Below are 26,218 nucleotides of genomic sequence, written 5' to 3' on the forward strand. Positions count from 1 at the left end.
CACTTCAGGAAGGAGGCCAAAAGGCACGACGCCTGACGTGGGCCTTCCTCCTCCTTTCTATATATCATCTTTTTTAGTTTAAAGTGATTAGTGTAGTCGTAAAATGATATGAATGCATCTCGGTTCACTGCTCGGCAGACATAACTTCGATCCGTCCTATAAGCAAACTCGTTTTTTTTTTCTCTTTTAATTCTGATTTCTAGGAGATCATTTTTCCTGAGAAATGTTTATGGCGACTTTGGAGTCTGCTTTGCTGCTGGCCGCCGCCTCCGCTGTCCCCGATATCCCCGAGTTCTTTGCTTTTATCGCACCAACGGGAACACATCATCATCATCATTTTCAGCGCGTGTCCGCGGACTACGAACGTGGGTTGAATGTGTGCGAAGGGTCGGGACAAGGATTTTCCATTGCCCACAGCACCAGAATGGAAGATTTCTATCAGAAGCTCGCACCGCACGTTCACAAAATCAAAACGCCTGGAGATTCGGCTAAAATTTACAAGGATGAGTGCGTCTTCTCGTTCGACACGCCGGTAAGTTCTGCGCTGTGTCTTTAGTGCAGAGCGTTCTTTCACAGGGTATTCGATATATATCTGTAGCCGCGGTGCATTGTGAACGCACCTCGATTAACGAATCATGAACACTGTGAAGAAAATTTCACTCTTTATAATTACATGACTGTCAGCTGTTACCGGCCTCGGTTTTGGCTTTGGTCGCAGCTCTTATGAATTCAGCACCGTGCTATCGAGCGGCAGAGGAGGAAAAGCGTTTTTTCAGGGATCGTAACCTAAAGTAGAGGAGGCGCTGGGCGTGGTGTACAATGCGTCGAGTAGCTCAGTGGTAATCAAGGGCGCTCGACCACTGAACCCAAGGACACGGGATCAAATCATGGCCCCGGCGGCAGTTTGCGAAAAGCAACTCAGCATCTCTCATAGCCTCAGTCGTTTTGGGACGTTAAAACCCCTCAAACCAAATCAACCGAACCTAATTAAACCTCAAGGTTAAACCTGGTAAGCGAAAGCACCCGCCGCGCGGTGCCTCACGGATTCGTCCGCGGCGGTTGCCTTTCGATGGAGGCGAAACGCAAAGGCGTGTGCGATGTCGGCGCATGAAATGAAGATCCCATTTCTCCTTACTCTTGCTACTTGTTTATTTGGGACGTGAGCCTCACAACGGGACTTTTGCTTACATGCTTTGATGCAGTTTAAAGCTAGCTTGATGGTTAACACTCCACCGCGGTGCGCAAGGATGCAGGATTGAATGCCAGCCGCGGCGAAATCAAGGCACCCGTGTGCTGTGCGATGTCAGTGCACGGTAAAGAATCCTCAGGGGTCGAAATTTTCAGAGCCCTCCACTACGGCATCTCTCATAGCCTGAGTCGCTTTGGTTAATCCCTATAAACCAGATCAGGCCTTTATGGTTAAGTTGATGGCTCAGTAAAGATGCTACTAGAGTCTGAAATCACGAATATGTTTTGCACTGAATCATGAATGCAACATCACCGTATGTTTGCTCATAATCACAACCACTGAAGAAAACATTTGTAATATGCATCATGGCAATGTTGCTGTCTCACTCAGGGCCTGGCTGATTCAACACATTTTGAACCTGGGTTAACTGAAAAATACTCGAAGGGAATAGCACAAAAAGGCGAAAAACTTAGGAGCTGCAAACATATCTCGCAACTGAACTTCAAGTACTGAATATATGTTAGTGAAAAACACACCTAGAACATAAAATTTCAAGCACCGAAATATAAACCAAGAAGTGTATGCACGAAGATAATGGGTTTATGCTATAAAACACCACTCAAGGATGTCTGTATGATGAATGGTCATGCTTATCTTCATCCGAGTTTTCACGCTAAGAAGAAAAGGATGTGAAATAGGGATTTTGGGGTTTAACTGAAATAACACATGATATTGTGCTTCATATAGAACATTACCTATGCCAGATGCATGTGCATCCCGATGTAACCAGCTGTAGTTACTGTACGATTATGCAGTAAGGTGTGTGTGTGCACATAAACTTGCTTGTTTCAGGAGTCTGAAGGAGGGCTTTATGTGTGTCTAAACACTTTCCTTGGGTTTGCAAAGAGGCACGTTGAGAGGCACTACACAAGAACTGGGAATGCTGTCTACCTTCACTTGAAGAGAGTGAGTGTGCAGGTGTGTTTTGAGCTTCTGTTCTCAACTCATGAACTAAAGGTAGTTATTCAATATTTGTAGTTGGTTACAGCAGAAATTGTAGAACAGACACACAGAATTAAAGCAGTGTACAAAGCTGCTTCGTCAACGAATGCTTATTCCTCTCTGTGTCTTCATTTACCCATTTCTGCTGCAACAAACTTTGAAGTATGGACTGATTAGCTCAGTTAACCACCCTTGTATCATGCCTCCTTGATACTGAAGAACTACATTTGAATCAGTTGTAACTGTTGCTAATAGAGTTAACACATGCCTGATCTTTCCCAGACAAAAGAAAAATTATTTTTTCCAGTTGGATTATATAGAACTGAAAATCATGCCTGGCTGGAAAACTGGAATCCATCCATTCAATCCCAGCTAGAATATCTTCTGGCCATTTCCAGCGCTACTGCAGCTGGAATATATTTCCCCATTTTTACCTGTTGTTTCTGAAACTTTCCTTTTTGCTTTTCAGCTCATCTTGAATTTGCGAAAAGCAAGAATGACAATCCATTAGTTAACTCAACGTTCCACTGCGCAAATGAAAAAATGATTTTTAATGTATCCTCGAGCTGAGTTATTCCACTGGACATGATAAGGCTATATAGACTGCAGGTTTACTTACTGCTTGTGCAAAGTAGTTGACTACTTCTTGTTTAGTACTTTGTATGCTCACTTATATTCTCCCACCCTTCATGCTCCTTGCTTTGCAACACAGTTAGTGAGCGGTGCAAGGTGCAATCGGTCAGTGCTCTACACTTTTGCTTCATGCTCTATTCACTTATCGCTCATTGCTTATAATGTGTAATAACTTGTCTAATGTAGCTTTTTGTTTTTGCCTACATCTCACTGACACCCAACCTTTTGGTCACAGGGGCAAAAGGAAGTTTCAGGCCAACGGAAAAAAGACGAGTACAAGGACTACAGTTCACTCGTTATACTTCCAGACTTCCATGCCATTCCTCTGCCAGACAGAAACCTTCCTCAGTCAGTAAGTTACGATTCTCGTCTTCTGGTTCGGTATTAGTTGATCGCATGAGCAGAGCAGCCATGAGTGCATTCTCGTTTTTCCCTCTTTAGGTGCAGCTTTGCATTACAGCAGTTCTTGCTGCCGACTCTGCCACTGTGATTGCTGAACAAGAAGCCTTGGAAAAAACAGCTCAAGAAACATTTGCTGTGTCGTGGTAGGTTCTGGGCTTTCTTGCGTATATAGTCATCAGATTTTGTAGATGGCTGCATGCATAAATGTGTATATATTGTACAACGTTACGAAAAACGAGACTGTTCATTTTCAATGTTTATTTTGCTGACAGTTTCGAAAACGGTATTCTTTTTGCCAGAGCAGCCTTGTAAAGCTGCCCTGACAAAGGGCAGCTTTACTGTCGGCGAAATAAAATAATTTGTCGTAATGCTCTACTTTCTTCAGTAAACTGGTCCAGAAGGGGAAGTGGGTGTGTTATTTCAGATAAGAAGAGACGTGGTCCTATGACAATTTTTTGTTTTCAGTGAAATTTTTATTTGTGGTGTGTGAATGTCTTGACACAAAGTAATGACCCTTAGTTTTTCAAGGTACACAATAATTTTCTGAGAAAAGAAACCGTATATCACTGGAGGTAGAAAACTGTTTTTTCCATCTCAAAACGTTAGCAAGCTTGGGGCCCTGCTGCTTGCTCAGTGAAATTTTGTTGTGCATTGTATTTTACTCAACAGTACAGTTCTGCAACATTTACTTTTGGAAGAGTTAATAAAAATTGTTTTCTTGTCGTAGTTGTTTTAGTAAAATATTGCAGACTTTGCTCCAGAAGTTTTCAATCCTACATTCAAGCACAAATCATTAAGTTGTTGTTGCTAAAACCTTTTGTCTATTATGTTTTGTTCTGAATTTCAGGTAAAATTTGAGGCTTAGACTGTTAGGTGTTTTCTCCACAATGCATCATATTTGGCCAAATTTCTAAAGGAGCAAAAAGGGACAACTTTGATTTCAATATAAAAACAAATCATCTTTGATTTTTATTAAACTCTCTCTCAACAACCTTTAGTACCTCAGAAATATTAGGGGGGAAAAAATGTTGCATTATAATGTTTAAAATTATAAAAATAAATATAAAACTGAGCACTTGCACTGAAAATTTTCAGTATTTGGCCCTACATTCTGGCACGATGCAATAATAAGTTGTTTGCATTGAAACATTTTTCTCTTTATTATGGTGGCCTTGTTCTTCATTCCGGCAAAAATTTGTAGCTGTCCGTTGTCCGTTTGTTTCTCCACATTTTCAAAATTGGCCAGAATTCAAAAATATAAAACAAATGGGCAACGTCGATTTGAATTTAGAAAACACCTTTTTGGATTTTCTTTGGAAGCTTAGGACAAATAGAAACAAGGTTGTAGCTGTCATAATGAGTAATTAAGTGTGCCGGCTTAGGAAAACTATCATTTCAAAATCATGAAGGTGTGTTAACAGTTTGTGCTTAGATAACTTCTAGGTAGTTCATTGTGTTCCATAAGGCCAACTGAGGGTTCTTTATGACATTCTTGTAAAGATCCGAGTACTTTAAAAACGAACTTAATTTTTTTTTTTTTGTCATTGCATATCACATATTTGATGGCTTTATGTCTTATGTAATAATTAGGAATGAAAAAAGTACCTTATCTTGCTCCCAACAAAATTTTAGCCCAGGAATCACTGATAGAAGCCTTTGGCAGAAGAATTTGGAAATGGTAGTTTTCCTAATGGTTGTGCTCTTGCAAAAAATTCAAACGAAGAAAAATGAGTTCAAAAATTTCAGAGCACGCTATTTAAGTTGAGGGCCTAAATTAATATATTAAAGTGACCTGGTGCATATGTAGGGCTCTCCTTTTCAACATGACACTGCTCTGTAGCAATTGCTTCAAGATGCCTTTTTTTTCTCAGCTTTACAGCTGTCCAGTGGCCTTGTCTGCGCTCGTAAAATTCTTTGCCTGTTTGTTTGCTGGGCGTGGCTCCCAGTAGTGTAGGGGAGCCACCTATGCCATAGCTATGCCAACATCCTATGCCATAGCTTTTTCTTGATGCCATGTTTCAACTCTTCTCTCATTACTGTGACATCCTATGCACACAAACCTGAGATCATTTGGGAGCATGCTGTTAATTGTGTAAAAACAGTAAAAGCAACTGCTTAAGGTGTCTGCAATTTCATTGCCATCTGTCGCAGTTTTATGGTAATTGTTTGTAAGGTTCAACGTCCTAAGGCAGCTCAGGCTATGAGAAACGCTATAGTGGAGGGCTCCGGAAATTTTGACCACCTGGGGTTCTTAACAAGCGCTGACATTGCACAGCATTGTGGTAGCATTGTATTTTCGGTTTTATGGCTGTATATTTTGTATAGTTTCAATAAAGTGTCTCAAAAAGATTTTTGAGGATCACATTACTTAATGCAATCATTAAATAAAAACAGAAAGTTTGTGAAGAGAACTTGTCTCCAGCATCATAGTAATGTTACCAGCTCATCCTAAGTTCTTTAAATGGCTGTGCCCGTGTTCTGTCTTGTTTTCATGACCTTCTTAGCTTTGTAAGCTTATATTTTTTGTACCAAGTACGTCTAGTAATCTCCAGATTTAAATAGCTTAATTTGATCATTCTGTACAACATAAAGGTTTAAAAGATTCACAAAAGTTCTTCAGCCACATTTTATCAATGTTATTACTAATGCTATTACTGTGCACAGCTAGGTACTATAACCGTTGAACTGTCAGCACAGCTTTATTGTGACTCTAGCTGACATTTTTCTGCAATGCTCTTCAGCCGTGTTGCCGTAGAAAGGTACACACATTACTGCCATGAAAAGGTAGTATGGAATTCTCAGATCTGAAATCCTCGCATCCCTTTAATAATGGTTGCACGCATGGTTTCCACCGAAGCACTAATTATAAGTGAACACACCTGGCATGTGTGTATTTTTCGTAACCTGCAGGTACAGCGAATGGCTGGAGCAATTAGACAACGGAGTGAAAGTGCCGCCTAGGGGATGGAAATGCAAGCGTTGCGGCTCAACCAAGGATCTGTGGATGAATTTGACAGATGGCACTATAATGTGCTCCCCAGAGACCAGTGGCCGCACTGACCATTTATTAGAATACTACGACAAGACCGGATATCCACTAGCAGTCAAGCTGGCCACTATCAGCCGAAATGGGGCTGGTGAGCCAAATTCTCTTATGAATCAAGGGGATAATTACCCACCAGCTTTTACGCAAGTGCGGCTACTGAGCTAAAATGTGGGACTTGTTTTAGTTCACATTTAGATTATAGGTGACTAACTGTATTCCCACTTTGAGTTGATCGATTCAGCTTGGACTCACCCTGCTAACTGCCAAATATTCTTGTTAATTCTGTTGATGGAATGGCCCTCTCAGACAGGCTGCAGTCTCGGGTTTACAGCTTTCGTCGGGATGAATTTTTCTTCAGCTTAGAAGCTTCTGAAAAATCTTCTTTAGAACTACCTATATGCATATTTTCACTTAGTTGTATGTTAATAGGTATTTTATTCCCTTAATGGAAATCTACTATATCCTAAAATACTATGTTTGACTAATTCTCGTGTGATATGCGAATTATAGCAGCATATGTGCTTTGGGCATGTAGTCAGGGTATTTCACTGAATCTTTTTTTTTCTTATTTTTTCAGATGTCTACTCCTTTAATGAAGAACGATTGGTCATAGACACTAAACTCGCCAAGCATCTCAAACATTTTGGCATTGACATGGCCAAGATGCAAAAGGTAATGTTATGTGTATTTTGTATGTGCCTTTAGCCTTCAGTGTTTTTCCACATACCACAGGCATGCGTGGCTTCAGTGGGAGAACGGATAAGGCAAGACATTCAGGTCTAAAATTCAATACTGCATCATCAAGATGCATCTGTTTTAGCTTTATCATTTCTTATGTCCTTTGGATGCCCAGTTTTTTTGCTACATATGAGAATCCTAAATAGGCTGGTGTCCTTTCCGAGAAAAGAAAGCGTATTGTAAACTCATTTTGACATAGTCTGCTGTATTGGTAGTAGCACCGGCACTGCAGCCCACTTTTGTAGCATCTAGGCATGTTAATTAGGACTACTGACATATATGAGAAATCTAAAAATAAGAAGCAAAGCAAGTGAGAGATGGTCAACAGATTCATTAAAATTCTTGGGGAAAATGAAGCATGCATGTAAATGACATATGGGAAATATCTACTACAAATGCAGTTAACTGGGGCCAGTTGTGTAGTGAGCAGCGCATCATTTCACAATTCACTTTACAGCTGCCCACAGGTTCTCGCTCATAGTTCGAATTTTGTACGGACCTCTCGACGGCTAATAACAAAACTTAAATGTACATGCATTGGCCATGAAAGTTAGGAAAATTTTGTAGCATTTCTTAACGTGTGTAACATTACTCTTCTATTGCAGCAATTAATTGTTGCACTGTATTCTCTTTTAGAGCCGGAGCTCAACTAGTTTCTCAAGGTCATGTTTTCAGCAACCCAAGGTCATGTGAGCCGTAGTTTCAAAATGGCACCCCAGTGTGGTCGTCACATAGCAAGGACTTATATATACCACGCAACTAAGGTGATACCATACCATGTGACTGCATGATAGTTGCATAGCAACAAGGGATGTGAAGCGCTGTGCTCGAGCACTGCAGTTCAGACCTCTACTTTCGTTGCACCATATAACCCGGTCAGGTGGGCATCGAGGTTGGACCTCTTTGTGCCACCATCTATATAAAATTTTAGGGCCACCTGTTTGGTGCAGGAGGTTCAAGGTGGTGAAAAACGATTCGGCAGGTCACGGAGTACCTAGTGGAGTCGTAGCCCAGTCTATGCGGGATATTCACATCAGCGACCTTTGCTATCCCAAACCATGCCCCAGGGATCTTAAACAGCCATTGCGGCCGAGCCGTTTGTTTCAGGACGTTCCGGATGGTGTCAAACAATTCGTTTTCTTGCACTGCGCGCATTGCTATCTAAGTTTGGCTCGCAGCGTTCTTTTTGGATGTAATGAAAACGTATACTGGATATAGGAAGGAGGATGTACATCATTTGATCAGGATACAAACAAAGTTAGTATGCCAGATAAGTGCAGAATCTATTCACTAGATGGTGCTACTTGTATTCCAACAGACGGCGTTGTGCATAGTCTGGCCCTACTGTATGTATATAAGCGACTACACTCTTCGCTGATCATTGCCACATGATGATGGAAGGGGAGCCAGGGCAGCTTCCAGCAATCTGCACCAACTGCTTTGCAAGTTTATCGAGCTAACACTCAATAATCGATCGCTGCCTCAGCATCGACTCATTTTTTTATTCAGAATTGCCACCAGTATAACACAACAGTTCTCAGAAATCAAAATGCATGTACCCAACTGAGCATTGCTACTGATGATTTTGAGGTCTGTACAGGTCTCTACCACTTTGAGCGTTGCATACAACGCAGCTGCCCACAGTGATTTATTTGTTTATTTCTTGATATACTTGCCTAGTCACTGTTTTTTAGTGCAAAAACGAAGTGCAGACTTTTTACTATCTTATGACATCATGAGGTTAAAAAAAGATATGAGGTTAAGGTAAAAGGTTAACCACTATCATGCGGGACCACATATGATGTTTGGTTTGGTAATGCTTGTATGCAGACAGAAAAGACATACCTAGAGCGGAACATTGAAGCAAGGCAGGAATTCGAGACACGGCTTGGTGAAGAGTCGGAGCAGCTATTTGGTCCTGGCTACACAGGATTGAAGAACCTCGGGAACGCATGCTACATGAATGCCATCATACAGGTCATTATGAGCATCGCCGACTTCAAGAAAAAGTGAGCAAAATGTTTTTTTTTCAGTATAGGGTGGTTAGAGATCTGCTGGAAAAGAAATTCTTGTAAAAACTGAGGTGACACTTAATATTTGCACAATCATACTGACAGGTTAAAGTTGATAATGCCTAAGCCTACGTAATAACAGCGGTCTTTAAGGGTAAAATAAATTATGATATTAATAATGATAAGTCCTTCTGTACTTTTCTGGTCACGACGCTTCGCCGTAACTCTATGGAGAGCTTTGTGTGCTGGCAGTGGTGGCCACGGTACGGTGCTGCGTATATTTTAAGGGTATCTGGCAGGCAGCTGCTGCTGTCATGTGACATGACAGATGCCATTGTACCGAGGCTTGCCAGTGCATATTTTTTTAATTTGTGAGCATTAATTGGTTCATGGTGCAAAAAAAAAAAAAAATATGCAGTTGTCCGTGACAGGTGCCTGCAGAAAGTGTTTACAGAAAGTGTCGTTTCGCAACCCCAAAATTGGCCCTTGGACCCTTGAAATTCGATTTGACCAAATTTGGTGTCCAACCTAGTCCTAGTATGGGCAACTCAGTGTTGACATCAAAATTAGAGTGGTCCACCCCACAAATTTGGCACCCTGAAAGCCCAAAATTTCACTTTGTCAGAATTGGACTGAAATTAATGTCCAACCTAAACAGAATATGGCCAGTTCAGTTGTCATCGACCTCCAAATTTGGGTCCTCCACACCCCCCCCACCCCCCTCCCAGTATTTGGCTTCCTAGAACCTAATTAGACCGAAATACATATCCAATCCAGCCTACGGTATGGTCATTTCAGTGGGGACCTTCAAATTTGGGAGGGCCACGTCCTTCCCCCCCCCCCCATTTGGCCCCCCTGGGTTCCCACAAATTTATTTCATCTGAATTTGACCCCAAATTGGTGTAATAACCTGACTTCAATATGACACCTCAGTGGTGACTTCCGAAGTTAGACGGGCCTTGCCCAAAATTTGACACCCGTGAACTCCCGAAGTTTGAACTAATCTGAATTTGATCAAGAATGGTGTCTAAAAACTGAGTGGTGACTCCTAAATTTAGGTGGACCACCCTCAAAATTTGCCCCCTCCCCCACTCCCTGAATCCCCAAAATTCAACCTTGTTTGAATTTGATCAAGATTGGCATTTAACCGAATCCGATTAAGGCCAGCCCAGTTGTTACTTCCGTTGCCGATTCACATTGCCGAATACAGTACTAATTCCTCTTTGTACGTAGGTACTATGATAATGCGGATCAGCTTTTTGACAGTGCTCCACCTGACCCAGCTGCAGATTTCACTGTTCAAATGTGAGTGCTGTCATCAATCATTTTGCACACATTGGGGCCAGTTACAGATGTTATCGAATTGAAACAAATATTGAGTGGCGGGGTGTTATATGCGGGGCTAATGTTTGTGACTGAGTGGTAGAAGTTTGGTGAATTAACCTGTAACGATAGCTACTGTTTGTCGGTGAGTTCAGTAATTAATGCGTCAGATGGATAAAACTTCTGAAAGGCAATTTATACATTATTACTGCTTCATTAATACCTGTAGAGTGTTTCCAAAGTTTGTATCATCTTACTGTGGCTTAAATGAAATTGCTATGGCCATTGATCCAAGCACAACTTCTTAGCAGTGCTCAGAGGTATATATGTGTAGGACATCCTGCCAACTTAGTTACCTTCACAACTTTAAAACTGTGAAGGTAAGTGAGCGATGAAAATTTATCTTTATCGATCTCCAGAGTATTCTCGAGCTGATCGGCAAAAGTGCTTCGACGAGTGACAGAAGAAAGACAAACTCTTGTCCACCTCCTGTCACTTGTTGTGGCGCTGTTTTTTGTCTTCAGTAATGGACAGCTGACTCAGGTTCCAGTTTTTTGGCACAAGGACAGTGTTGCTCATATCCTTTTTACTGCTGTCTATTTATGACTAACATTGAAATGCAAAGATGCTCCAAAGTAAACTGGAACCCTCTGTACAGCATCCCTTGTAGTCCGTATGCAGTCTTAAGGTATGCAGTCTTAAGGAACCCTTGTAGCGCAGCAGCGCCATCTATGAGCCACAACTGAAAATAAAATTGAGAGCAGCCTGCGCTGATGTCCGACAGGTGGAGCCACAGCTCTAACTATATTCGTTGAATTTAGATTGTTACATTATCTCTGAGTTTGCTGGGCGCAACGATTAAGTAATATGAGGGAATATGAGGGCTGGCAGTTATGACGAGGCAAGTAGGGCCTCGGAGAGTAAAGAGGTTTCAGCCTGCGCTACCAAATAATGTAGCACAATATAGGAGGACAGTTAAGTTACATGAGGCCTCGAGTAGGGATTAAGAATGAAGAGGAAGAAACTCGCACGTAGAGTAAAGCAGGTTTGATAGGGAAGGGCAGCCGGGAGCCAAAGGAGCTCGTCGAGGCCCGGGGCTACCGGGAAGAGTAGGAGTAAACACCTCCCCTTCCGTCAGCTTGCCGTGGTCTATCGGAGTGAGCGTTGTGGCACTGATAGCTATCAGAAGCCCTCACTGCTCCGATGGATCGCGGCTTAGTTAGGGTAGCTTAGCGGGTCCGGCATCGCGGACCTCGGCGTTGCGGCACTGGTGTACCACCAGACGAGCCCTCGCTGTATCCTCGCTTCCCTCAGCGCTCTGAATGCAGTGGCACTGGCTTCATGCCAGACGAGCCCTCGCTTCCCTCAGCTAGCGGAGTAGCCCCCTAGCGCCGTGCAGTTGTTGTCGCCCAGGCAGAAACCACGCCCCCCTGTCGGACTCACGCTGCGTGCTCCATCAAAAACATCGATCTGTGTGTTTGCGTATATTTGTTCCCAGCGTGTCAAGCGAAAATCGTACTCGCGACAAATGGTGGAGGTGCCGGGGACGACTACTTCCCGACGATGAACAACAACTGTAGCGAAGGAAAGTCGCGTACATGGCAACGCCGCGACCGAAGGAATCAGGCGAAGGCGGTCCAACACTCATCGCCAATTAACCCGGAAGAGAAGTGGCAAGATGTTGAATTAGAAGACAAACCAAGGTCACTGAACGACCGCTTCGCGAAGATATTCGGAATCGCAACCACCGCAGCGACGTGCAAATAAAAGAGAGAAAAAAAAAAAAATTTAATGATTGGGAATAGTGACGAGCGGGTCTTACGGAGTCGTAGCAATCGTAGCATCCAAAACACGATGGAAGGCGCCGGAGACGAGCAAGCGTCAAGGCTCTATGGCCCCCCTCCACGTTTTTCTGCAAAATCTGACGAAGACGTGGAAGACTGGGTGCGCCTATATGAGCGCTACGCAACGGCAGTGGGATGGAGTGACGCCCAAAAAGCCAACAATTTGATTTTCGCCTTCGGCGGCGAGGCCAGTCGGTGGTACAGCGCCATCTTGAGGGATTCACCTGCACGGCAGCTGGAGACTTGGGACCAGTGGAAAGGGGCTCTTCGCGAAAGTTTTGCCGGGGAGGACGTCAGGGATTGGGCCTTCATCCAACTACATGAGAGGCGGCAGCAGCCGGGTGAAACTCCTCGAGAATACGTGTCGAGCATCCTTCACCTTTGCGCTCGGGCAAACACCACCATGACAGACGCAGAGAGGGTGCGTTGCCTGCTGCGCGGGTTGCGACCGGAAATGATGGAGAGGGTGGCCATCTCAAACCCCAAAACCCCGTCAGAATTTCTGCAACACCTGCAGCGATTAACACACGTAGGTGCCATGGCGCAGCATGCTGTGGCGGCCATGCCAGCACACCCCCTCCCAGGATTTGCAGCGGCCTCTCCATTTCTAGCAGCAGACCCTTACCATGCTGCGGCAGGCCCGCCCGAACATAACTGGGAGTCGACTCCGAGGCATAACGCCTCAGCAGCACAGGTCGTAACGACCGAAATGTTTGATGCCCTACAAGAGAGCGTGAAGGCTCTGACATATGCCGTTGAACAACTTGCTCGACCAGGTCCACGCAGGTTCCCGGGCTGACAGTCCCGGAATCAGGCCGGGCAAGTTAGATGCTACCGTTGCGGCCGATCCGGGCATATAATGCGTCAGTGCAACATGCAGCTAGCGCCAACAGGGGCACAAGGCGCCCAGCCATTGGGAAACTAGGACGGCGGGGTCCACGAGTTCCCCCCGAAATGAAAAAAGGTAACTCCCTAGGAGAGGCGGCCTACGCATGCAGTTCTCACCTCGTCACCCTTCCTGTTTCGGTGAAAGGCCGGAAAACGGCAATGATAGTAGACACCGGCGCATCGGTGAACATTGCCTCCCAGAGCTTCGTGGCCAGGATAGGTGCAGAAATGGGCAAAACTACAGCCATTGTCAGGAACGTCAATGGAAAACTTGTCAGTGCAGCCGGCGAAGTGAAGCTCAATGTACATATCGGACCGATAGAGCTGCAAGAATCATTCCTGGTAATGGATACACTACCGTATGACCTCCTGGGTGGAATACCGCTGTGCGCGAACTCTGAAATGACAATCAGTTTCCCAAACCGAACAGTCACGCTGCGGGGACACAGCCTGAAGCTTCGTCTGGATGATTTCGACACAGACATGGTAAACCCAGAGGTCATTTACTGCCATCAACACCTACAGATCCCACCCTCTACGGAGGTTATGGTTCCAGTTACGGTTGGCAGAAACGGACCATGCCTGGTAGAACCCTTAAGCCCTACACCAGACAGGCCCCATCCGAGTGTAGCCCGAGCCCTGGCTAGCATCCAGAACAACATGACGTATATCCGCATCGCCAATCCGGGACCTACACCCCTGACTATTAACAAGGGAACAGCACTCGGGAAAACCACGCCCCTCCTGAACATTGAAATCTGCGTAAGGCCTCCGACTCAATCTAGGTCTGGAATAGACGAAGTCCAGTACGGCGCCCAGTTAGACCAAGGCCAGCGTCAAGGGTTCCTGTCCTTACTGGAAGAATATGAGCACCTCTTTGTCAACGCAAATGAAGGCCTCGGCCGTACAAGCATAGTTGAGCACGAGATCAACACCGGGGATGCAAGACCAGTCCGGCAGAATCCATATCGCCATTCGGCAACAGAAAGAGAAAGAATCCAAGACCAGGTTTCGGAGATGTTGGAGAAGGGAGTCATAAGAGAGTCCAGCAGTCCATGGTCATCCCCCGTGGTTCTTGTTCGGAAGCGAGATGGGACTTGGTGCTTCTGCGTAGACTACAGGAAACTCAATATGGTCACGAAGAAAGACGTACATCCGCTTCCTCGGGCAGACGACGTTGTGGACCGATTGCAAGGCTCCCACTTCTTTACAACACTAGACATGGCGTCTGGGTATTGGCAAGTCCCCATACAGGAGGCAGACAAAGAAAAAACTGCCTTTTCTACAGGATACGGACTATACGAGTTCAACGTTGTCCCCTTTGGCCTCTGCAATGCCCCTGCCACTTTCCAGCGCATGATAAACAAAGTGCTAGCAAGCCAGCTCTGGAGAGTGTGCTTCGCATATCTTGACGACATCATTGTTTTCTCCAAGACCGCTGGCGACCACCTAAGGGACCTCAGAAATGTTTTCAACGCATTGGACTTAGCGGGCCTTCGCCTGCAGGCCAAGAAGTGCCACATCGCAACCGACCGAATTAAGTACCTGGGCCACATAATCGATGGATGTTCGGCAAGACCTGACCCTAGCAATATTCAAGCAATCGAGCAAGCGATGGCACCCAAGAACGTGAAGCAGGTCCGCAGCTTCTTGGGGCTCTGCAACTACTACAGACGCTTTGTAAAAGATTTCGCCCGCATCTCACGACCATTAACCGAGCTCACCAAGACAGGCAAAGGCTGGGACTGGAGCATCGAATGCCAAAACGCCTTCGAAGAACTCAAGCAGCGCCTTGCCAATTCACCAGTGCTGCTACTCTTCAACCCCGAGTTGCCTGTTGAAGTCCATACGGATGCCTGCGGGTATGGGATCGGCACAGTACTTGTGCAAAAGAACGGCATGGAAGAATATGTGGTCAGTTACGCCAGCCGACATCTGAATAAGGCCGAAAAAAATTACAGCGTCACCGAACAGGAATGTCTCGCGGTAATATTCGCGGTCAGGCAATTTCGTCCGTATCTATTTGGCATACCGTTTACCATCGTCACCGATCAAGCCAGCCTGACGTGGCTCATGACCACCAAGAATCCAAGTGGATGTCTCACGCGATGGAGCTTGCTCCTTCAGGAATTCATCAGCCTCAAGCATCACCCAGGTATCAAGAACTCAAACGCAGATGCGCTATCTCGTCTCCCATATGACGCAGAAGGCACACACCCCTTATGTGAAGATATGCCGCTCTTCCTTGCGGACGACCAGGGGGAAAGAATTGCTGAGCTCCAGAGGGAAGACCACTTCTTCGGACCTATCATTGAGCACCTGAGGAACCCGAGTGAATCTGTCCAGAGAAAAACCCGCCGTACAGCACGAGCCTTCAGCTTACAAGAGGAAGTTCTGTTCAGAAGAGCAAAAGGCTTCAAGGAAGACAGACTGGCCTTGGCAGTCCCTAAACCACTCCGCCGAGAGATTCTGGCGTCCTGTCACGACGACATAACAGCAGGGCACCTGGGCATGGAGAGAACACTAAGCAAGATCAGCCAACGCTATTTTTGGCCAAAAATGTTTGCCGACAGACTGCCAAACTCGCAAGACCCCTCCAGCTAAGCCATCCGGCCTGTTGCAGCCCGTCCCGCCTGCTCGGCGGCCTTTTCAGCGGCTCGGAATGGATTTCCTGGGTCCCCTGACGCAGCCCTCAAGCAGAAATCGACATGTACTCGTACTGATCGACTATCACACTAAGTGGGCGGAAACCGTCACCGTCCCCGAAGCCACAGCTGCAAGCGCCGCGAAAGCATTTTTGGAAGCAGTGGTTCTACGGCATGGGGCACCTGAACAGGTGATCACAGACCGAGGGCAACATTTTGTGGCCGACATGATCAAAGAGCTGTTCCGTCTCACTCAAACGAACCACACGCGCACGACGGCGTATCACCCTCAGACAAATGGCCTTTGCGAACGTTTTAACCGGACACTCGCTGAAATGATCAGCCAATACGTCTCGTCCGATCACCGCGACTGGGATCGATTCCTTCCCTTCGTGACGTTCGCATACAACTCATCCGTGCATGAGACGACTGGATACTCTCTATTCTTTTTGCTGTACGGACACGAGCCAACATTGCCAATCGACGTAGCCGTAGGGGCAGCCCCGAGGGGCGCCATGGGCCTGACAAGCGAGGAGACGATGCGCCGGTGGAATGACGCTAGGGAACTGGTACTAGAGCAGGAGCGAAGGTCACAGGAGGCAAATAAGCTGCGGTACGATCAAACACGCCGCACGCTGCCACTAACCCCTGGTGATCTTGTTTACATGCGTATGCCTACATCCAAACGTGGTCACACATCAAAATTTTTGCATCCTTACCACGGCCCCTTCCGCCTCGTGAGACAAACCGCGGAAAACGACTGAGAAATAGAAAGTCGCCGAGGACGTCGAGATATTGTAAACATTAACAGGATAAAGCCCTATATAGACCGGGATAGTAACCCAGAAGTCGGTTCAGAAGAACACACCCCCGTCGGAGCAGAAGACGCAGCAGAGCCACGCCTAGAGGTCACTGAGGACGAGCAGCCATCCGGCATCAGTAACAACGAAGAATTCTTCGACGCATCGGACACGGTCCCGGACGAAGAGTTCTTTGATACTCCAGACACAGTCCCGGACAACCCTGTTCCAACCAGACGCGAAAGAAGCGGCCGACGTATACTACCTCCACGAAGAGACGACTTTGTGTACTATTAGGCAAGAAGTGTGCGCGTGTGTGTGTGTGTGAGTGTGCCTGCAACAGTAAGGGAGCCTACAGGACAACACGTTACGGGACTCAACGCATGTGCGCAGTGCGTGTGTACGAACAAGTACTTCCACAAAGGAGTATGTGGGTACGTGTGTGCTAAAGTGAACTAGACTCTACGAGTGCAGTGTGTTTCCAGACAGCTGGAAACTGACTTTTGTGGATAGCAGACTACATGAGCCATGGAGGTGAGCTAATGAGAGCGGGCTACTACCGCCCTCTCCCTACAGTGACGCCACCTACGGCGAATCGCGAGCAGTGACAGTGACAACTACTGGAACAGTGTTTCGCAGTAACGTTGGACAATGCATCATCAAAGGACGATCATCGCATGTGCAGCATGTAGTATTGCAAATTCTGTGTTTTCTTTTATTATAACTTTGTATAAGTTAACTGACTGAGATTGTGAGTGAGGACACTCACCATTGTTGTGTACCGGGAAGGAATGTAGCGCAGCAGCGCCATCTATGAGCCACAACTGAAAATAAAATTATGAGAGCAGCCTGCGCTGATGTTCGACAGGTGGAGTCGAATTTAGATTATTACATTATCTCTCAGTTTGCTGGGCGCAACGATTATGTAATATGAGGGAATATGAGGGCTGGCAGTTAGACGAGGCAAGTAGGGCCTCGGAGAGCAAAGAGGTTTCAGCCTGCGCTACCAAATAATGTAGCGCAATATCAGTTCAGTTTAGTCGTTCAGTCGTGTCCGACTCTTCGTGACCCTATGGACCATGTCACGCCACGCTTTCCGGTCTCTCACTATCTTCCTAACATCAAATAACTTTATCTGCAGTGCCTCGAGGATGCCATCTAACCAACGCGTTCGCTGCCTACCCCTTCTCCGGCGACCCTCAACCTTTCCCAACATCAAATCTTTCTCCAGCGACTCCTCTCTTCTCATCAGATGACCAAAGTAGCTGAGCTTTAACTTTAAAATTTGACCCTCCAATGAGCAGTCAGGGTTTATGGTCGACAATATCGACTGATTTGATCTTCTGGCAGTCCAAGGAACTCTCAAGAGTCTTCGCCAGCACCACAATTCAAACGCGTCAATTCTTCGGCGGTCAGCCTTTTTCACAGTCCAACTCTCGCATCCATACATCACAACTGGAAAGACCATAGCACGAGTTATACGGATCTTGGTTGGCAGACTAATGTCTCTGCTCTTTACTAGGCGGTCAAGGCTAACCATTGCTCTCTTTCCCAGAAGCAGGAAATAGGAATATAGGAGGACAGTTAAGTTACATGAGGCCTCGAGTAGGGATTAAGAATGAAGAGGAAGAAACTCGCACGTAGAGTAAAGCAGGTATGATAGGGAAGGGCAGCCGGGAGCCAAAGGAGTTCGTCGAGGCCCGGGGCTACCGGGAAGAGTAGGAGTAAACACCTCCCCTTCCGTCAGCTTGCCGTGGTCTATCGGAGTGAGCGTTGTGGCACTGATAGCTATCAGAAGCCCTCACTGCTCCGATGGATCGCGGCTTAGTTAGGGTAGCTTAGCGGGTCCGGCATCGCGGACCTCGGCGTTGCGGCACTGGTGTACCACCAGACGAGCCCTCGCTGTCTCCTCGCTTCCCTCAGCGCTCTGAGTGCAGTGGCACTGGCTTCATGCCAGACCAGCCCTCGCTTCCCTCAGCTAGCGGAGCAGCCCCCTAGCGCCGTGCAGTTGTTGTCGCCCAGGCAGAAACCACGCCCCCCTGTCGGACTCGCGCTGCGCGCTCCATCAAAAACATCTATCTGTGTGTTTGCGTATATTTGTTCCCAGCGTGTCAAGCGAAAATCGTACTCGCGCCACCCTGCAAACCCCCTCCCCTAACATATCATACCGTACTGTACAGTACCGTGCCATACCGAAATCCGTACCATACCACACCAAAAGGGGAAGGTAGTGCTGATGAAGCGACATTTGGAAGGTGGTCTCAGAGGAATTTGGTATTAGCGTAAGTAGACACCGTGAGGGGTGGCTCACATTCAGTCACACTGACAACCATTCACACGGGCATCCATTTACTCGCATTCACACTCATTTCCGCTCGCTCTCACTACTATAAGGAACCAAAGCTGGAGTTTGCTCCGCGACGCCAGCGCTCGGTTTCCAGCGGAGCGGAGAGGAACTACAAAACCTACGCGCATCCGCACCCGCGCTGCGCGTGGCTGTCTGCGGAGTATGCGCAGCCTGCTCGCTCGGGAGCGCGTGCTACGTTCAGCCACGCGTGCACGCGGAGCGGGAGAAGGAGAGTGAGGACGAGGGGGGTTGGTGGCGCGTTCTCGCGCGCAAAGCCGGCGCTCTTTGCCAGTGGGATTTCTTAATTTTGCTTTTTTCTGTGCCCCGGCTGACATAGAGGCTGGCTGGAGGCATATTTTTTATCGGTGCTTTTGAAAGCAAGAAATTATGCTTAATTGATCGCCGGACATTGTTTTCAAAGAGCGCTTGTTGGCAGGCTCAGACATACATAAAAAAAAAAATGAACGCGAATTCGCTGCTTGAAGGCGGGAGGCAAACGACAGGTATCTTGAAGGACTTGAGGCGGCACCTCTTGATGCCTCTGTCCATGTTCACAGAATGAAGGGTCCAGCCTTCGAGTGCTCCTTCCTTTCCCTTTGTGACTGGTCACTTGAAAGGGGCCTATTCAGCTCTTTGGGGACAAACGTTTTAGGCAGTGCTGCCGGCGCCGTGGGGCCTGTTTTCGGCGCGTTTAGGATGCGTTCCCTACAAAGGCACAAAGCATGCCGCCTTACCCTTTGGTTCCTGCCGACACCGGCCAGGGGAAGTGCACTGCTGCGGCGCTGCCATCCGAAATCAATGACCTAGCTACCGTTAACGATGAGGGGTTTCTTAACGACCTGGGTCATTCCCCAGAAGCCGAGGCATGCCATTTTTGCGGCAGTTTCCTCTCCACGAGGCGAACAGCGAGGAAATGTCTGACGACTTTCCATGCAGACGGGGACATCTCTCCACGGAAATCTTTGTCTTCTTAATTCCACTGTTACGCTGCGCAATTCCTAGTTCAGTTATCTCCTATAGCGAACGCGCAGTTTTGAGCTCCCGAAGCAGGATCGCGTATGAGGATAGGATGATTGACGTAAAGTGATCGCAATAATGACGAATATCTGTTTCTTGAGGCCGACCCGGTTCCACGATGGCTGCTTCAGCACCGCCAGTTAGAGAAGTACGACACACGAATGGTACGAGATATCCCCCCCCCCCCCCCCCAAAAAAAAAAGAAAAAAAGAAAGGCCCACAACCATCCCGTTACCGTTTCCACACAAGCTTCGCGAAAAAAGTGCGCCGTCATTATTTTCCTTCTAGTTCTTTTCTTTCTTTCTTCTTCCCCCCTCATTGTTAGAGCGCGACGGTGGCCACAATGCGGCCGGAGGAGGAGAGAAACAACCGAGCGCGCGCGCGCAAACACGTGCTAGAAAGCAGCGCGGAGCAGACAACAACATGCTTTTCTATGCGGCGGCTAGCAGACGACGCGGCCGGGCTGCGCGTAGATTTTGACGGGGTCTCCATGGAGGGCGCTGACGCACAGAGCGGCGCAGCGCCCCCTGGCCCAGGTTTTCTCCCCTATATTCACTCACGCTCACACTCGCACTGATGTCCACTCACATTCACAGTCACCCATTCACTCTCAAGCCCACTCACGACCACTCTCAAGTGTGAGTGAGTGGATATGAGTGCACTCGTGAGTGCGCTGACCTGTGGCACCATATAATCACATAATAACTGCGTTATTGCATCACATAAATAGATAGATGCTAAGTCTATATGTGAAGCATTCAGACCGGGACAGATAGGTACTTTTACCAGTCTATTAAAGTATGCTCAGTCACCCTAACATTTCTCAGTCATAGGCAGCCACCAGCACCATCCTGGCTGCAGTGGCAGTGTTTTGGTAGAGGTGGATTGCAATGTGCCTGTGTACTGTGTGATGTCAGTGCACATTAAAGAACCCCAGGTGGTCGAAATTATCCAGAGCCTCCATTAATTACAGCATTCCTCATTGCCTGCGCTGCTTTGAGACTTTAAATGCCAGAAACCAAACCAATGATGACTCATTCGATGATGCCTCTATTGGCTCACTGTGTTTATCCAACAGTACGTACACTCACATCCGCTCACAAGAACCCACAATCACTCACATCCACTCACAGCTCCTCATGTCCACATGTGTCCAATCACGTCACTGACAAACACTCACTCACGTCCACTCACATTTGCATTCACATATGTGAGTGTGAGTGGATATGAGTGCACTCATATGATTGAGTGCGCCATCCTATGTGCATTGCTGACTGTGGGCAAAAGGCAGTGGAAAACAAAGAGCAATGACTTGGATGCCTGGGTCATTTTTATCTATTCACTGTGGTGCATGTTGTGGTGATTGGACAACTGGTACTGTATGCTGCTTGCAACATTTTCACGCTCCCTGTGATAAACACGTTATCTTGGTCAAAAACAAGCATTTAAAACCTTCAAAAGTGCAAATGGCAAGTAGAAGATAATATGACCACTTTGACTCCTACTAGCAGCACTGACTTTGTTTGAAAGTGAGAATAGGTAATTTTTTATGTGGAATGCTTCCGAGATTTATGGTCTTATAGAGGATATTGTACAGATGCACATTGCTTATATATATTTTTTTAATCCTACATTGAATTCTTTACTGTGTTTTCTTGTTCTAGCTGCAAAATGTCCGTCTATCAAGAACACTGTTTTGTTGTTAACGAACACTGTAATTGGTTTTAGGTACATCTATAGTTGATAAGCTGCAATGTACCATGAGTGCATTTATAGGGGTGCCTTCTTGAGCATTTGAGAATGGTCGATAGTGTTTCTTTTTGTGAATTTTTTATAAGTCAGTTAATATTCACAGGGTGAAAAGTAACTTTTTCATGGTAACTCTATTTCAGAGTAACAAATTTTTTTCCTGAAGTAACTTTAAAATCTAGTTTTATAAATTTGATAGTCAGAGAGTCATGCATTTACTGTTATTTTTTAATAGGACAAAACTGGCAGTAGGCATCATCTCTGGCGAGTACTCAAGGAGACCGCTTGCTGAAGTTGATAATTTTTCGAATAAACAGAAGGTAAGTACTATATAGATATGCAACCTTGTCTAACTATAGTGCAACTGAACTCCTTTTGTCTAGGTTGGGTTTTTATATTGGCACATTATGTAGAACATGACTGAATGATATTTTATCGGCATGAAAACCTGACCTGTTTTAATGAGCATTTCCTTTATAGGCCACATAAGCAATATTTTTGTTACTATTAATAATTACATTTTTCTGTACAAGGGCTCGTGCAATGTGTGGCAGGTTGGAATTGTACTTATTACTCGACATCCTCCTATTATTTCCTTGCCAAGGAATACTAAATGCTTCATCTGAAAATTTTTGTGCACATAGCATTTTCTTGTGTCACATGCTTAGTGAAAATGTGGGAAAAGAAAATTATGTGTAGCAATTAGGAAGTTGCGGTGTAGCCAGGAATATTTTTCCAAGGGTTGTTAGATGTCACTGGTCAAAGAAAAATAGGCGAAAAAGAAAAAAAAGGCCAAAAGGATGGGAGGATGCAGCATACAGAAAATATTTGGGGGTATTCCAACACCGAACCCCGCCCGCAGCTATGCTCTTGTTAGATAGTCATCTCTTCAGCTGTTTTGGCTACACTTGAAAATTGAAGGCAAGAAAACAAATTTTTTTCTCCACTGTAAGCTGACTGAAAAATCAGAAACAGGCACAAAATGCGAACAACATTCCTTGTAGACTTCCAAGCGCCGTTCTTATACACAACACGCAGGCTGACTGGTCACGCGGCAGAGGTGAAACTTTGAGCCATCGAATTCTTTCTGCGTGAAGTCATAGCCATCCTCTCAAGCACTTTTGTCGGCTACAGCTAGGAGTAGCAACGAGCGCAGTATGCTGTCTTCCGATTCTGTGAGGGCACCATCAGTGTGACATTTTTCCAGTTTTAGTGGGTAGTCATGTATCATAAGTTATGTTATACTAAACTTGCATGGTTGCTGTAGCAGCCACATCAGTATTATAATCCTCGAATCTAAGCCGACCTAAAAGATTCGTATCTCGTGTTCTTAAAAAAAAAAAATATCGGCTTAGATTCAAATAAATTCATGCAGTAGTAGTACACCACAAGGATTATGTGAGAAATAGTACTAAATAATCCAAAGACTGAAACCACAAGCTGCGCATTATTTTTCTCATTCTCTTGCATTATTTCAAGTGCTTGAAAAATGTAGAAGGGTTGATATTACCAAAGCCTACTGGATATTATATTATGCCATGCAAAGTTCCAGGGTTTTGTACGCAGTTTCAGAGTGTATGAATGTACAGGGCAAAAAAGATTGATACTCTGCTTTTTGCAGGCGAGATGCAGTATCAGGCCACTCATGTTCAATGCTCTCATTGGCAAAAACAATTCAGATTACTTGCCATTACAGCAGCAGGATGCTCCAGAGTTCCTTTTGTATTTGCTGGACCTTGTGGAGGTGAGGTGCATTTTCAGTAACCATATTATGTTTTTTTTGCCTAGTTCATGCTGAAGTTCTCCGTCATGCTGATGTTAAACTTTTTGAATCATATACATGATAGCATTTGGTACTTATGGAGAGAAATAAGGCCTCCGGGAGTCAAATCAAATATTAGTAAATGAAAAAAATCACCTTGACTAAATCATTTAATGGTATTTATTACCGAAATCAGTCGATGCTTGTCCTTCTGAAAAAGATTGTGCTGGATTGCAAAACAAACATGGCAGCAGTGCAGTGTTGACTATATTGAAGGCTATCTCTCAGTGAGGAATTACATGCAGTTTGTTGTCAAAACTACAATACGTCACAAAGGTAAAAATAGTACTTTATTACGTGCAGTGCGTGATGGTCTTGGTCAGTGGTCGAAATTTGCGGTTACTTTATTTGCTCTAATCTAACTTACTTATAATAGAATGGAAAAGTTTCCCTGTCACTGTCCAGTTTTTGCAGACTGTAATAGCTTCATGAGTGTATCCTGATAAACACAGCACTGCCACCACACTTGCATCTTTCTTACACAGCTTATCACTATCATGCTCTGTATTAAATACAAGGGGAGTTCCGGAGGTTTGTGCAATTTTATTGAAGGTAAATTTTATTTACTAATGCGCAGATTGTCTTTTCACTTAGTGTAGCTTTGGCCATGCATGCTGGCTCTAATTTTGGAACATGGTGTTGAGTTGAAGACAGTTGGATGCAATGAAGGAGTTGAGGGCTGTGATGAAGGTGACCATCAAGCTGTGGTGAGCTGCATGCTATTGTCTTGAAGCTACCAATTGCTCAGATGGAAGCATTGCAGACAGCACACTTCAGCATGGTTGCCGGATTTTTACCCTGACCTAAAGTAATTGTGAGCATCACTTTTATGACAGACTTATACTAGTTACTAGTTTCTAGTTGTGGCGCTTCTTTTTATGCGATGGCATAATTGTTTCATTGCCACCTTTCATCATCCAAGCTTGGTACGCAGAAGGGATAGCTGCGACGTTCCACCAACCATGGTTGACAAGCGGCAAAGTGGAGAGAGAGAAAGGTCCCTGTCCTCTTCTAGGGAAAAGAGGGAGAGACCTTTGGTAATCGTTAGACGGTAAAATATTTTAGTCAAGGCTGATGTTTTAGAATGTTCTTTATGGTGATCATCACAGGCACCGAAGTGTCCAGTTTAATTTGAAAAAATAAGATTTCATCAACTCTCATAAATAGTGGTTGGTTTCGTTTTCCCTTGCTCCCCCTTGCCCATTAAAAAGTTGACAGTTATCTTAAAAACCAAAGGGGCTATATCTAAAAAAGCAACTGTGCAAAATTTCTTCAAATTGAGTCGCTTCGAAATAAATTTTCACCGTCTGATCGTGACTGCGTACAGTAGCCATGTAAATGCAGTGGTGTTTGGTTGGGAATAATGTTTCACCTTGCAGTCGTTCCAATGGCATAAGATTATCATGTTGCCTTATTCCTGGCTCATTATGTACATTGCAGAAAAACTGTAAAGGTAGCTCAGATCCAACAGACTGTTTCAAGTTTGTAGTGGAAGAATGCGTCCAGTGCACAGAATCGGGGAAAGTGCGCTACACGAACCACACTGACATGCTCCTTGCACTACCTGTGCCTTTGGAGTGTGCCATCAATCAAGGTGAGCCTCACCTCTTTGTGTTGTCCACACATGGCTGCTTCATTCTTGACAGTTTGGGGTGTGTTGCAATAGGAGCTGCCTAGTTGTTTGAGAACTGACTTCGTATGAAAAACGTATGACATTCGATGCCCAGTTCTGCAAGGTGCCGTATGTGCACTGATTTTCCAGTGGGACTCTGCTCTCCTGAGATGTAAATCTTGAGGAAACAGGTTGGAGCTGCTGTGCGTAGAGTAGTAATTTAACAATCCTTCAGTGTTCTTGTTGAGAGGAGGATGGGGGGTTGGGGAGTGTTTTTTTATAGTACTTCATTGTGTAGAAAAAACATGGCTCAAAACGGTTTTCCCATATGTAAATTTTGTGTTGGTCAGGCAGCCATTGCAATAATAAATTTCATAAAATTGACAAAGTACATAGTACATTTTATAGGAATCAAGAGAAGGCAACCATGATGATGTTTTAATCTAGATTCACGTGGAATTACTAGGGATGGGGCATGTAGCACATGTAGCAGGTGATGTGGAATAAGTTTTAACGGCTCATTCACATTAGCACTGTTTTGTTTAATGCACCTTATTGTGGTCATGCCACACAAATATCTCATGCTGACAACTGCGTGCATGCATGCATGTTGTCGGATTGGTGAGCTACACTTCATTTCTCCAAGGTTCCAAATCAGTAGCGTTAGTGCCACTTCACGATTGTTTTACGCAGCGCTAATTGTTAAAAATAACATCTGGAAATGTCACACAGCTTGTGCAATGGTATAAATACGCCATAGACCTAAGCGATGTGTTTTCCTTAGAGCCATAGTATATGAGCATTCAAATTTCTGAAGAAAACTTCAGTAGTCTGCATTGCATTATGCATTGATGTCCTACAGAAGATAACACTGTTGTTGTCGCAAATGGGGAAAATAACAGCAGGTGGTGTTTTTTCTGGCAACAGTCGGTAATATATTCATGAATTTGTAATGCTTTCGTCTCCTACTTTACGAATAATTGCGTAGGAAATATAGCATGGACAAAGGGTACTGGTCTGCATGGCATGTGTCGTTCATGGTTACCTTGTGTATTGCGGAATGGCCTAATCATCATGATCTCGAGCAAATGATTAAACTGTACTTGTGAATACTCTTGCATTATACATGCCAGCCCGTTTGCTGACTTT

General features: G+C 45.3%; 1 protein-coding gene across 1 annotated transcript in view; it reads left to right on the forward strand.

The window, feature by feature from the left end:
- The first annotated feature begins 195 nt into the window (after nucleotides 1–195).
- The window catches only part of LOC146197296 (ubiquitin carboxyl-terminal hydrolase 5-like), a 32,761-nt gene continuing 6,738 nt past the window's right edge, over nucleotides 196–26,218 (forward strand). The window contains exons 1-11 of the mRNA XM_084597160.1: nucleotides 196–532; nucleotides 2,042–2,167; nucleotides 3,060–3,176; nucleotides 3,266–3,369; nucleotides 6,137–6,363; nucleotides 6,850–6,944; nucleotides 8,841–9,019; nucleotides 10,256–10,327; nucleotides 21,871–21,955; nucleotides 23,257–23,379; nucleotides 24,898–25,051. Coding sequence (XP_084453286.1) covers nucleotides 224–532; nucleotides 2,042–2,167; nucleotides 3,060–3,176; nucleotides 3,266–3,369; nucleotides 6,137–6,363; nucleotides 6,850–6,944; nucleotides 8,841–9,019; nucleotides 10,256–10,327; nucleotides 21,871–21,955; nucleotides 23,257–23,379; nucleotides 24,898–25,051 — 1,591 coding nt within the window. The 5' untranslated portion in view covers nucleotides 196–223. The remainder of the gene's footprint in view (nucleotides 533–2,041; nucleotides 2,168–3,059; nucleotides 3,177–3,265; nucleotides 3,370–6,136; nucleotides 6,364–6,849; nucleotides 6,945–8,840; nucleotides 9,020–10,255; nucleotides 10,328–21,870; nucleotides 21,956–23,256; nucleotides 23,380–24,897; nucleotides 25,052–26,218) is intronic.

Source organism: Amblyomma maculatum, chromosome 3 (genome assembly GCF_055883805.1).
Source record: "Amblyomma maculatum isolate TAMU_Amacu chromosome 3, ASM5588380v1, whole genome shotgun sequence".
NCBI classification, from domain to species: domain Eukaryota; kingdom Metazoa; phylum Arthropoda; class Arachnida; order Ixodida; family Ixodidae; genus Amblyomma; species Amblyomma maculatum.